The sequence below is a fragment of the Fistularia commersonii genome, chromosome 8 (assembly GCF_037954325.1).
Source record: "Fistularia commersonii isolate RoL2024-O1a breed Wild chromosome 8, RoL_Fcom_v1.0, whole genome shotgun sequence".
NCBI lineage: Eukaryota > Metazoa > Chordata > Actinopteri > Syngnathiformes > Fistulariidae > Fistularia > Fistularia commersonii.
Window position 1 is genome coordinate 5618332 of NC_141291.1, and position 14181 is coordinate 5632512.

General features: G+C 47.1%; 1 protein-coding gene across 4 annotated transcripts in view; it reads left to right on the forward strand.

The window, feature by feature from the left end:
- Positions 1-14181, forward strand: part of fars2 (phenylalanyl-tRNA synthetase 2, mitochondrial) — a 102712-nt gene that overhangs the window by 13907 nt on the left and 74624 nt on the right. For all 4 annotated transcript variants that reach the window (XM_086150680.1, XM_086150681.1, XM_086150679.1 and 1 more), the window contains 6 exons: positions 9490-9797; positions 10941-11027; positions 13084-13143; positions 13229-13397; positions 13477-13639; positions 13727-13858. In XM_086150680.1, the coding sequence (XP_086006806.1) occupies positions 9508-9797; positions 10941-11027; positions 13084-13143; positions 13229-13397; positions 13477-13639; positions 13727-13858 (901 nt within the window). In that variant the 5' untranslated portion in view covers positions 9490-9507. The remainder of the gene's footprint in view (positions 1-9489; positions 9798-10940; positions 11028-13083; positions 13144-13228; positions 13398-13476; positions 13640-13726; positions 13859-14181) is intronic.

Genomic DNA, 14181 nt, shown 5'->3' on the forward strand with positions numbered 1-14181 from the left:
GTTCCCATGTTGGCAACAACAACCATCGACCATAAGATGGGTTGAAATGTTTATTCGCTGCTTCGCCCAGTGAAGAGCTGGGCTGTTTGTTAACTCTGTACGTTTTTTGGCCAAAACGTTGCTATTCCCTGAAAGCCCTGGACACCCCTCTAGCGTAGCAGGCCAGAAGGGCTCGGACTCCTTCGTCGGTCGATTTCTCACCGGTTTTGTCCATCTTGTCACAAAAAAACATCTGACCGGCGGTGACGGTACTTTTTAAAAAAATGCACTCCGCAGAAAAAGTGTCTCATCAAAGGGTGCTGCTTCGGAGTTTCACCAAGCACCTACATCACATTGTTCCAATGGAAGCGTAAAAAGCCCCTGCCTGGGAGCAGGAGCTACAACGCTTCAAGGAACTGAGTTCCCTGGTTCCTATGCTGTCCGAATGCATGGAGAAGTTCCTGAAAAGGTTCATGTAGCTCCTATTGTGCGGAAGGGGCTACTTTCACTGTGGCAGTGTGTTCTCCTTAGGACCGGTCAGTGATACCCGTGTGTGTGTGTGTGTGTGTGTGTGTGTGTGTGTGTGTGTGTGTATTAATATGCAGAAAAGCCGCGCCATCGGCCAGGAAAGCCCCCAGTGAGTGTTTTGTGTGTTTGCGCCGCCTTGGGTGTCTCTTGACCATATGTTTGCATTGCTGCCGCCAGGAGTCCCACTCCCACACACTTCCTTCACACACACACACACACACACACGTACACACACACATAATACACAAAAGGCAGTGTGCAGGTGATCTCTCCACGGGGACCACCGATTCCTCGTCACAAAATGTTGTTTTTAAGATCTCGGTCTATGAAAACCTGCCACATGACGAAAAAAAAAGAGCTTCTTTATGTTGTGCCTTAACATATTACTTCAAAAGGAAATGAACTCAGTCCAAGTTTTCATATCCAGCTTTTTATTTCATCAAAATTTACTCAAAGGGGATTATTAAAGAGATTAATTGTAAACTAAGACATCTTCAGTGGCTGTTTTTTAAATACAGTAGTACACATGGTGGTCCAGTAGGTGGCGGTGTGATTTTGCAATGAACTTCCTGTCTTGAAGAAGTACAAAACATGGGCACGACAGCATGTGCTAACGTCCAATAACGTCCAATAACGTCCAGTAACGTCCAGACGGAGGATGAGGTGGAGTTAGTAGCTGGAGAGACACTAAACAACAATGACGGGTAAATTCCCAAAGAATATAGACATGGATTTTTTGCAATGGAGCTAGCAGGCAATACATTTTTACAAGGGACCAGATGAAAAACCTGAATGGTATTGGACCGAACCAATAACAGTAAAGCAACACACTTATATAATATGAACAGAATAATTGCTTTTCATTCATGTTTACGCGAGCCGAACAGGGAATGTAAAATTCCCAGGTCTGCACTAGCACGTGCTTGTTTTCAGAATGTTGTGTTTTCCTGCGTCAACACTTGAGATGGAGGTATTTCCGTATCTTTCTATTCCTTTGCCGTTTTTTTTTTTCCCCGTTTTCAGGCGCTGCTAGCTAACGTCATGGTCGTGGAGACTAGAGGGCCGAAAGACCACCAAACATTTTATATTTTCACCCCTCTAATGTCACCCACAAGCAAACCACAAAAGTATAATTGTCTTCACTTCCAGGCGATGGAAAGCCTTCCCGTGACCTCCTATGCCTCGGTTTTCATCCCCTCCGGGTAAATAGCCAGCGGGTGGATGAATTTAACCGAGTCCCGGCTGGATTCAATCAGTATCCTAAGAAACTGGCTGTCTCTCTTATTTTCTCACCATTCCATCAAGACACTCTGCTACTGGAGTGTCACCCATGATTTTACTTTTCCATATAACATGTCCTCACCTCCTCCTCGCGATGCAAAGCTGCCGGGTTCGGAATCCAACGGATACAGAAAGGTGGAAATACCGTCGCGCCGTTACCGCGTGATTGATCCACGTCGATCCCGGTGATCCCCCCCCCCCCCCCTCCCATGAGGACGGCGCCCCGATCAATACCCGGGTCGTGGAGACGCACTCGGCCTGTCACGAGAACTTAATCTCCGTGACGAGGAAGGGGCCCCGGGCAGACCGGGGCGCCTTCCAAGCGCTTGTTTTGTGGGTTTTAAAAAGAATGGAAACAAATCAGGTGAAATGGATGAGCGTGTCTGGGATTTATGCAGTCTGATGTCCGTCATTGAACGTGACAGGGAATCAGGAAGGAATGATCGGGAGAAAAAAAGCTTCCTGACTACTTTTACCATCGAAGTCCCGGTCATTAGGAATGTGAAATGGCCCGACGGCGACCTTCTCTTACACCCGCAGTTGGTTGTTGCTTTGTTTATTCTATGTCACAGTTGTCAGCCGGTTGTTTCAGAGAGCTAGAACTTGACTTCACAAGGAGTATTTGTTTGTGATTAACAGAAGCGGTGTTTCCTTGTATTTTAGTTTAACACTTCCCAAGAGTCTCTGTCGGACAAAATGGCTTCAAGGCAGGAAACCACCGTTTAACGACTCGATTCGGGGTAAGGGGGGAGTTTTTCTTGTTTAACGTCTCGGGAAGCAGAACCCCGGCGTTTGTCGGAATCGCCTCCGCTGTCGTTAGCGCACGCCGTTCGAGCGCTAACAGAGCGGGTGACATTTCACCGATTCACATGGCGGGGAAACTCCCAGTGGGTGCGTCTCATTCATTTATCAACTGTACACCTCCACTGAGAGATGGGAAGAGTGTGTGTGAGCGGGAAGGTGTGGGGGCGAGGGGGGGTCACGCTCTGAAGTTGTGTAACCATCCGAGCGAGCTGCGTCATGAGTAGGAAGTGGTCAGTGCGCCAGAGAGGGACTCCCTTCGAAGGGAGGGGGCCAGTGTCACTCCTGCTCTTGCAAAGAGAGAGGGAGCGAGAGGGTGGAGGGTGGAGGCAAACGTTCCTCCGTCACCGTCACGGCGAAGCCTCCGTCAGTTCCCGGCGCGTTACACTGACCCACTTTCGGGCTCCCGATGATGAAAAATCTGTGTTCCCGCTGAAAGCGCGGCGCAGGAAGCCTGACGAGGCTCCACAACAAGGACGAAAAAGAAGTTTCGACCGAATCGACGGCGCCAAAAACAGTCGGTCAAAGTTAGCCAAAGTAAAACAAAACTTAGTCTGTGATTATTCTGTTTTGTTTTTTTTTTTCTTTTTAAATCCCAAATGTGTCCTGTAACTCCGGCAGTGAGAGCGCCTTCGCTGTTTGATTCCCAAAATGGGAAATGTAAAAATATTGTTCTACATCCTAGGTTGGGTTCGTTTCCAGTCAGGGTTTGAGTTCTCTTTTGACGATTCCATTCATAACCTTTATGGATGTCATTTCTAGGTGCAGCCAACGCCTTCAGGGGATCCGGATTCGGTGGCCCAGGGATGATGATGTCTCTGCTTTTTTGCAGAAGATATTTTCCCTATTGCTTTGCCTGTCACCAAAGCCGTTCGCAACCGTATGTGAAGCGCCTGGGATGAGAATCAGCACGTCCAAATCCGAGGCTGAGTTTGCCCTCTTCGGGCTGTGGAGTAGATTGTACCCCAAGCGAAAGGGTCCAAGTACCTTTTTGATGAGTGAAGCGAAGAATAGAACTAATACAGACTTTGCGTCGGCCTGTTGCGGTGAAAGAAGAAGCTGAGCCAAAAGGCGAAGCTCTCGATCCCTCCCATGGTCAGGAGCTGTAGGTGCTGACCCAAAAAACAAGATCATGGCTGCAACCAGGCCAGGTTTGTTTCCTTCGCAGAGGCTCTCCCTTTGGGATCCCTCCCTTGGCCATCTGGGAGGGCCTCAGTAGAGCTGCTGCTTGCTTCCTCTTCACATCTAGAGGAGCCAGATGAGGTGGTTCTGGCATCCCAACAAGGTGGCGAGGTGTACTGCGGATGTCCCAGGACCCAGGACAGGCTTGGAAGGACTATGTTTGGTCTTGGAAAGTCTTTTGGATTCTCCCGGAAGAGCTTGATGAAGGGACCGGGAAAAGGGAAGTCTTGGTCTCTCCTCTTCGGGTGCTACCTCAGGTGACTCGGCAAGGGATTAGTGGCAGAAGCTGGATGGAGGGGTGGGTGGGTTTTAAATATCTTATCATTGTTATGGGAATGATGTAGAGCAGCTGATCCGGTTGGACAAACAGCAGCAGCAACGGGCTGATGGATTGATCACTTCATGAGTTTTGGGGTGAATGGCAGTTCACCTTTTGAAGTCGGCTTATGTGTCTCATTTAAACCTAAAAGAAACGTCTGCCGTAGTTTCCCCTCGCAAACCGAGCTTCGGAAATTTGGCCTCGGATCCTCTCCCTCTCGCCCGGACTCTCAAGAATCGCATCTCCGGCCCCGTTTCAGTCGGCCTCCCCTCTCCCTCTCGGCGATGGCACCTCATCCATCACCCCTAGCAGCGGAGGCTGGTTATTTTATTTTTTTCTCCTACAGGCTATAAAACTGCCGCCGGAAGCCAAGGGAGTGACCGTCGCCGCGGTGCGGCCGACATTCACTTCATCACCTTCCCGCGCTCGACGCTACGCGCCGTAACCTTGGCAACTGCTGCGTTGCATTTCCCCCGACGGGGATGTTCCGTCACACCCGGGCTCGGAGCCTGTTTCACTTTCATTTTTTTCACTCATTTTTTTCTCGACACGGGTCGTAGTGATTCATATTGGCCGGGCTCGCTGTGGTTCGTCCTTGGCAGCGTCTCCGCCGCCACCTCTCACAAGCGGGCGCTGTTGGATGTGACATTACAGCTTCACGGCTGGCCGCTGCCATGTCGCCAAGTCAGAGCTACTTCTTGGCAGCGGAGGGAGGGATCCTCTCGAAACTTTTCGCACATGACGAATCCTGTTTAGCTCCCTCACGCAGCCGCCTGATCTGCTTCCCCGTTAATTCGTCAGGTTTTTAATTAGTAGGAGCTGCTGTGTCTTTTTATCGTTTCGGGAGTCCCAACTTGGCATTTCCAGCGCAAATCCACCGACATATCGAGTTTCCACAGAGTCCTGGTTGACGTCGGAGCCTCCGAACGTAGTTGGTTTTTGGTGTTTACTCAAAATAATTCAACAGATGCTGCTGATATTTTTTTTAAACACCAATTAGCCACAACACCTTGTACTCAGCGTTGACGTGTTGGAAGCAGGAAGTGGGTGAGTGACTTGGACGGGGGCCATTTGGCTTTGGGACCCGGTCGGAGCACCACCACAAATTGCAGTTCTAATTGGGTAGTCCTGGTCTGAAGGGGCAAGAATCTTCCAGAACTGGTCCAGTGCCTGGAGTGGAAAGGCTTCTCCATGTAGCCCCATATAACATAATAGCCACTTTAGCTTGTAATGCTAAGGTTTCATGCTGGTTACACTAGGAGATTCTCATACCGTGGAGTTTCAGACAAGCCAGGATTCACATGGTGACCACCGTCGCCATGGACACGTGAGCCTCAGAACCAAAACCCAGTGGGTGAAGCGAACTAAGCAATGAGCACAGAACACAACGAGAACCCAAAAGACTGGAGAACGCAAAGCACACGGCGCCATTGGAGCAATGGGCAACAGGTGTCACACCAATGCCAGGACAAGAAATACAGTTTTAGAGCACATTAGTTGGTGGAACCATCATATTTTGTCTGCCGCAAATTGTTGTTTTCAGTGCGCTCTTATTTTTTAAGCTACCCCCCCTTGGATATTGTAGTGATTCATTGCCAGTGTCTTCAAACCCTGATCTTTAAAGTGTTCATATATGTGCCAAAATAACTGCGAAAGGCTGAAGTCGGGCTCTAGCTGTGCTTTAATAAATAGCCTCCCTCCACTCAAGGTCACTGTTGCCGTGGTGCCCGACGGCATCCTTTCAGGGTTTACCGCCCCGCCGCGACCAAAAAAATTTAACTTTGTAGACTCAAACTGACTAATAAAGAGAGACGTGGGAAAAGTTGAAAGGCGGCGCAACCAAGCGGCCGCGGCTCCCCGACAAGACTCATGAATCTTTCATCGGATCCTGAAGTTCACGACTCGAGGATTTTTCATTTCTCTCCGCTTCTTTCCTTTTGTGGAACTCAGATGGCGATCGGATGCAGGTCGCCGTCGGGTCCTGCCGACCTCAACGCCTTCGAATGGAAAATAAACTAAAACGACAAAAAAAAAAAAGCTTTATCTGCCAATTTGAAGGAGGCCAGGCTCCTGAAGCTGAAAGGTAAACAAATAAATTGAAAAAAGTACTAAGATGGGAATTTCAACCTGACATTTTGAGATACAGATTTTTGAGTTGAAAGAAATTCAGTTTGACCTTTTATTTTCCCCGACATCCTTGCTATCTCTGGAATAGATCCACGCCTCAAATCCTTTTAGATGTTCTCATTATCATTTCTGAAAGGTTGTCAAATGATATCATATTTGAAGTAATTGGGTAATTTTTTTTGAAACAAAACTCTAGGATTCCCCCAGATACTTCAAGGAAACTGAGAGATGTCTGAATGTCAGCGGACACTTTTCTTTGGGTTGCTCACTTTGGGGGTCACTGCAGTGAATCATCTGCTTCTATACAACCCTCTCCTCTGCATCCTCTTCTCTCCATGCCTTCTTTCCCTCCATTCCTGAATCTCCACTTTGGTCTTCCTCCAGGCCTCCTGCCTAGTAGTCCCAACCTCAGTATCCTTTAGCATCTAACAATGTTGTCCCTCTGAAGGACTCATTCTTGATCCTAACCATTCTTGTCACTCCCAAAGAGAACCTCAACATCTTGATCTCTGCTGACTTCAGCTCTGCATCCTATCTTTTCCTCAGTGTCTCTAACGTTGCTGGTCTTTCTTCTGTCTTACCTCTTACCACCTTTCCTTTTTTCTTGCTGGTTCTCTTTTATCACACTTGACACTTTTCTCCACCTGTTCAAACCTGCTTGCACAGGTGTCCTCACATCTCCTCCGCACCCTTTATTGCTTCAGACTGTCGACACTAAGTACTTAAAATCCTCCACCTTCTTTATTTCCACTCCCTGTAGCCTCACCCTCCCACTCTGTTCCCTCCCATTCACACACATGTATTCTCTCCTGCTGCAGCTAACCTTCATTTGTCTCCAGAGGATACCTCCGCTGCTCAATGTTCACGCTGCAGATCACAATGTCATCTGCAAACATCATAATCCGTGATGGTTCCTGTCTAACTCCATCTGTCCATTACTATTGCAAACAAGAAGGTGCTTGAAGCACTCCCACCTTCACTTTGAACGCCTCGGTCACACCTTCGTCGCACCTCACCACTATCTCACAGCTGTCATACATGTCTTGCACCACTCTGACATACATCTCTGCCACTTGTACAAGACCACAGTTCCTCTTGGAACCAAATGACAACATTCAGATTAAGATGGTGATAAGACGAAATATACTGATGCTGCAGGGTGTTGTCACAGATAGGAATTTTAGGGGACTTTAGGAAATTCAGAAACACGAAGAGTCTGCAGGGGGAGTGGAAATACCTCTTGACCCATTTGCCAACTTTTACATTATGAAAATATGGCACATCAAAGAATTGCGGCAAGAGTTTGTATGGATCAAAGTGGAGGTGAAGCTGCTTGTAATCTCTGCCTACATTTTCTGTAATGGATATATTTATGCATGTTGAAAAATGATCTAAAAGCCGACAGTGAAACTGTTGGGAGAAAAAAAACTCAGGCCAATTAAAAGTCATCGAAGGGATTAGTTCTGGCTCACTGCTTGTGCAAGTTCATCTGCTTGTTTAGCCAGCCTGTCGTTAAGGATTAATCGGCGAAATTATACATGTGAGAATCACAGCTGTACAGCTTGAACTCGTGCCTACTACCTGGTGATCCGCCTCTGCTCTTCAAAAAAAAAAAGAGGTTTGTCTGTCGTGGTGTGCTTCATGTCCCAGACGTTTGATGGCAAGAAAACATTTTGTAAACTCGGTCATCTGTGAAATAGGACCGCGTGTTATCGTTGTCAAACAAACCTTGAAATTTCACAGAACTTGTTTGACCTTCATGTGACCTCTCATGAGTTTTATGTTTTTGTGTGTGTGCATGCGCACATGCACGCGTGTGTGTTTATCTGCCTAGTCTAAAATGACACCAGTAGCAAAACAAAGGTAAAAGCTTAATAGCTTAAGGTACAATAATCCATCTTGCTGCAATGCCACTGCAATGCAACACCATTGTTCGGCGATGCGGCCAGTGTATGTGCGTGCGTGTGTGTGTGTGTGTGTGTGTGTGTGTGTGTGTGTGCGTGTGTGTGTGTGTGCACGCGCACGTATCTGCTTATGTGTGCATGGACAAATATTTAAGGGTGGGGGGATAAAAAGGTTACTGTCTTTTTCACTTGATGGAGGATGAATGATGGGATGGGGAGGAAAGGATGGAACGGAAAAATAAGCCGCTGATAATTTGCCCAACCTCTGTGTTTGACCTTCGGTATTTGTTCTGTTGTGCTAATGAGTAGAATGACTCTAAGTGTGTGTGTGTGTGTGTGTGTGTGTGTGTGTGCATGCTTGTGCATGTCGCTTCATCTCACACCTTCCGTTTCGTCAATAGGGTCAGATTCATCTCGTTAGTGCTTTCACTGATTCGACTGAAAAGATCATTTTGACAACCGGAGATTCCTAAGCTCACCTCAGGCCCTGGGCTAGTCTGCCATCATCTAACGAGTTAAGAAAATAAACAACAAGAAGCTTTATCTGCAAGTGTTTAGGTGTAACTATTGAGCATTTGTTCATCAAGTCCGATCACAATAGCATCTAGCGTTGTCTTCTGCTAACATGTAGCCAAAGACAACCTTGCAGCCTCATCACATTTCCTCTGTGGAGACGTAAATTTGTAGAACAAAAAAGGTATAAAAAAAAAAAAAAATCAAAATTCCAAAATAAAATTCATTTGAACTTGCTTCTTTCAAAATTGCATAGTATTGAATGATAAACAAAGTTGAAATCCAAAGTTGTTTTTTTTTTCCTGGATTGCATGGTTACAGCTTGGTATGATTGTGCGCCCCCTGGGTTTGTCAAATGTCTTTGGATTTTTGCAGCCACCTCGTGAATATGAAATTAACCATTGTAATCGAAGCAACAAATAAAAAAAGAATGTAAAAAAAAAAAAGGGAGGGACCTATGATCGTACCCTGTGGAACACCAGAAGCTAAATGAGCATCGTTCAGTGACCTACTTCTGTTGAATTAGCTTTTGCTAAGAATTTTAATAAACGTTAAGGGGCAGGCGTTGAGTCGATCTGTCCCGATTTGTCTGACTGGACATGAGTCCGAGCTCGTAGGGCTGTCTTTAAGAAAGCTGTGCCATGCTAAAAGGTTAATGTCGAATAAGGTGTTGGATCTCGGTCTTTATCCAAGTGTATTTTTTATTCTAACTCTCAATCACAAAGGTAGTTTAGACGGGAATCATATCGTGTTCCCGCCACAAATGAATCCAGCAAAACAAGCGCTGCCGACCCGTCATGTCGTTGTTTTTGATGGCACTCTTTCAATCCATCTTTAATGTCTTTTTGTTTTTAGCTCCATGGAAGCCTCATCATGAGACTGCGCCAGCTGCTCCTCCCGTCCCTGCAGCTCCACGGTCTTCGCCCGCCGGGCTTCTGGACCAAAGGCAGAGCGTCACAGCACGGGCGCCTCCGCTCGGACGGCCCCGCGCCTCGGCGTGCCGTCGGCGAGGAGCCGGTGGAGCTGCTGGGCCGCTCGTACCCCCGCGACGACTTCACCAATGTCACGCCCAAGATCCTGGCCAAAGTGGGCAGCGACCTCCACAATCAATCCCAGCATCCTCTCTGGCTGATCAAGGAGCGAATTAAGGCTCACTTCTACAGGTAGGGATCTCACAGACCAACATCAGATTTTTCTAGAGCCCGGATTCTCCACACACACACACACACACACACACACACACACACACACACACACACAGCTGACCCATCTGGGTTTAAGTCCATTCTCGACTGGGACAATGGAGGGCTCTGTTTCTGTGTGCGTTCATCACGTGCACCAGAATGTCCCAGGAGGGTGGGATACATCTGCAGAGGTATTTCTTTGAACGCAGGATTTTAATTTTTTTTCTTTTTGATCAGTGTTGCACTTATTTATGCATTCCTTTCTTTTCTTTCTTTTTTTTATTTTCCTGCTCGCAATCCGGTGTTTTGGGTTGTTTTTTTTTTTTTCCCCCGACCAGCCAAAACTCCGGGTGTCCTTGCTTGTTGTTGTTTATTAAATACTGACATCAGAACAGTGTTTTAATCCTCTCTATGGGGAGCTGTAGCATAAAATTATCTTCCACATCTCTCCCTCCCAAAAAAAAAAAAAAATCTTTTAGAAGCCGCCGTCGTCGCTCCATGCACGTCCCCGTCTTTCATTTCGGGCAACCGCCGACTGGAGTCTCCACAGCTCGTCGTCTCTGCAGGGGGACAGTCGGGTGTGAAGTCTGGCGGCACAAATGAGCAGAACACACACACACACAAGCGTCCAGACACACACATTCATTTTTCCATCAAGAAGTCGGAGTGTGTCGTGTGGCGTAGGTTTAGACCTCCGCCATTCGGAGGATCTCCACCTTCGCTCTTTCGAAAAAAGCGTCCGAGCACCTGGGAAAATGTTTGAATCTGCCCGAAACCCTGATCATATAGTTTTTGAGTACCGCCATAAAAGTTCTTTTTTTTTTTTTGTGTGTGTGTGTGCTTGTGGTGAGTCTTAAGTCACATTTTATCGATGCGGTTTTAAGCATCCACTCGTAAACAAAGCGATATTTCAACTTTTAATGGTAGATATATTTCATTCGTATACACGGTGAATATTTATAAATATACTTTTATCCCCGGGGGGAAAATGGGAAAAGATTGTATTGGGATGAATTTCATGGACCTTCTTGCCTCTGTGCCGCCGATCAAAATAATATCTCAAATTTGAAATCTGAAATCTTTATTTATTCATCTATTTATTTTGTTGCGTTTTCCCCACAGTGCCTACATCGGCCGCTGGGGGAACCCGCTCTTCTCCGTGTACGACAACCTGAGCCCAGTGGTCACCGTGGAGCAGAACTTCGACAGGTGCGCCGCTCGAGGGCGCACAATTAGCCGAACTCCAATTTTTGGCCTAAGTTCGAAGTGATTGAGGGCGGCGCAGGTGGAGCGGTAGTTTGTGCTGCCACCTCACAGCGAAGGAGGCAGCTGGGAATTTCTTCTCCGGTTTCCTTCCGCCGTCCAAAAACTTCATTGGAGACCCAGAAGTGCGAATCACATGGGAGAATTGTTGTACCGTATTTTCCGGACTATACGTCGCTCCGGAGTACAAGTCGCACCAGCCATAAAATGCGTAATAAAGAAGGAAAAAACATATATTAGTCGCATTGGAGTATAAGTCGCATTTTTTTTTGGGGGGGTTTATTTAATAAAAACCAACACCAAGAATAGACATTTCATCTTCAAAGGCAATTTAAAATGAAAACAGAACAGAGAACAACAGGCTGAGCAAGTATAGACCATATATGACGCATTAAAAACGAACTGAGAACGTGCCTGGTAGGCTGTGTTAACGAAACATATTACGGTCAGAGTCATTCAAATAACGATAGCATATAGCACATGCTACAACCAAACAATCTCCGTCACTCTTAATCATTAAATCAAACGAAATCTTCTTCTTCGGTGTCACTTCTGAACAACTCTGCCAACTCCGAAGGTAGACAGTGCGCCGCTTCCTCATCTACCGGTACGTCGCTTACGTCAGAGTCGCACTTGCAGTTCCTATTATTCCAGCCTTTCTGGATCCCGACAGAATGGCGTCCTTGTTCTGATAGAGAGGCGATTGCGTTGCATGAAGCGGTAACACCAGGAAGGTCCTCCCGCAGAGTCATTTATATTCATCTCCTTGGCAGACGCAACTGTACTGTTGACAAGCCTCTCCCGGCAGCACCTTGTTCAAGCACCAAGTGTGAACTCGTTCCTCTAGCTGTGGCCAGCTAGCTTTTAGCCCGCGATTAGCTTTTTTAGTTTTCTTCATTTCAGTAAGAGTAACCTCCGCTTTTCCCTTACAAGTTTCTCACTAACTTCAAACTTTCTGCTGCTCGATCGCCATTTTCGGCTGCATATTTCACTACATCCAGCTCGTAACCTGCAGAATATGATTTTCTTTTCGGTGCCATTTTTGTTCTGCCCTTCTCAGTTGTTTTTATAAGTTAGCGCGAATGTTGAAATGATCAATTTTCATAAGTACAGAAGTCGCTGGCAACTTCTTTTTTCACAACCCACTTCTGCCATGAACCGCCCCCGCTAAATTTTGATTGGTTTGCATGTGTGTGTGACGATCGCCGTTATATTGAAGACACACACGCAGACACAGACACACACATATCAGAGCAAGAGAGCTCGATTATTTCACACATAAGTCGCTGCAGAGTATAAGTCGCACCCACCGCCAAACTATGGAAAAAAACGCGACTTATGGTCCGGAAAATACGGTACATCTGCAACTGAGAGCAACATGCAAACTAGAGGTTGAATGGTTGTACGACTCTATAACACGTGTGAATGAGAGGATGAATAGTTGCACATCTCTATATGAATCCTGAGTGAGAGGGTGAATGGTGATATGCTCTATGATATGCAAATCAGTTGGTGAATAGTATAGTTATAGTTAATAGTTGGTGAATGGTTGTATGTGTCTAATATGACATGCAAATGAAAGTGTGAATGTTTGTATGTCTCTATACTACGTGTGAAAGAGAGGTTGAATGGTTGTGGGTCTGTAAAATGTTTCCCCATATTTGGTCCAGAGTGACCAATGACAGCTGGGATTGGCTCAGATAATGAATGAATGAATGAATAAATGAATAAATGTATTTGATTGAAGGGCATTTGTTTTAAAAAGAATCTCGGCGACAGATGCGAAGCCCTCTTCAGTTTTGTTTTCATCACAATCAATATTCAATCGAGGAAAATCTAACCTTGATTATTCATCCAATCGGTTTGAGATTTCTGCCTTTTTTTTTTTTTTCCCCCGACTTTGAGCCTGTATATTTTCTTCAAAATGACCCCAGACTACCGAAGCACATATTGATCCCGGGATCTCTGGACGGTGTATAATGTCTATCCGTTTGATTGGCAGTTTGCTGATCCCACCTGACCACCCCAGCAGGAAACGCGGCGACAATTACTACCTCAACAGGTGCGTGACTCCCTCGCCCAAAACACGCGTGTCGCTTGGTTAACTCACGGAAATGAACCGACGGCGGTTTTTCGTCCTTGTCCAGAGGGACGATGCTTCGGGCTCACACCTCCGCCCACCAGAGGGAGCTGGTGAGGTCGGGCCTGGACGCCTTCCTTCTGGCGGGGGACGTCTACCGGCGGGACGAGATCGACGCCAGCCACTATCCCGTCTTCCACCAGATGGAGGGGGTCCGGCTCTTCTCCAACCACGAGGTGCGATGACGCGGCAAGAGCGGAACATCTCATAGTGACGGCAAATTCATTCACGTGTTTGTTTTTTGTTTTTATTCAGCTTTTCTCCAAGGTGCAGGACGGCGAGAACCTGGAACTCTTCGAGGCCGGAGGTCGCCGGACGCCTCAGAAGCAGGAGACGCACACTCTGGAAGCTGTCAAGCTGGTGGAGTTCGACCTGAAGCGAACGCTGACGCGGCTCGTCACGCACCTGTTCGGAGAAGGTGAGCGCGCCGCCCTCTGGGAACGGCGCGATGGCGGCGTCTTCACCCGTTCACCGCGATATCCGCCTCTCTTGCCTCGCCGCGCAGATCTGGAGGTCCGCTGGGTCGACTGCTACTTCCCCTTCACTCACCCCTCCTTCGAGATGGAGGTGCATTTCCAGGGCGATTGGATGGAAGTGCTGGGCTGCGGCGTGATGGAGCAGGAGCTGCTCAACTCAGGTCAGGACACTTTCGGGAAATCCTTTTTCCGCCCGCGGGGTTGAAGTGCAGGGACGGTCTGGGGGTCCGGATCACTCGTGGCCCTTTCGCAGTGTGGGAACATTTTGTTCCTAGTACCATTTCAGGATTTTTTTTTTTTGAAGTCAAAAAGCGAATTGTAACTTGCAACTTTTTTTTATCCATTTTAGATTATGGAGATATTTTGTACATGAATGCCTCAGCTCAGTGTCTGAGTAAGGTTGACTGGGTATATCATGTCGCTTTGAGGTTTGTTACTAACTGTAGGGCCTTAACTCATCACTGTGAGCTGTATTCCCGAGTGG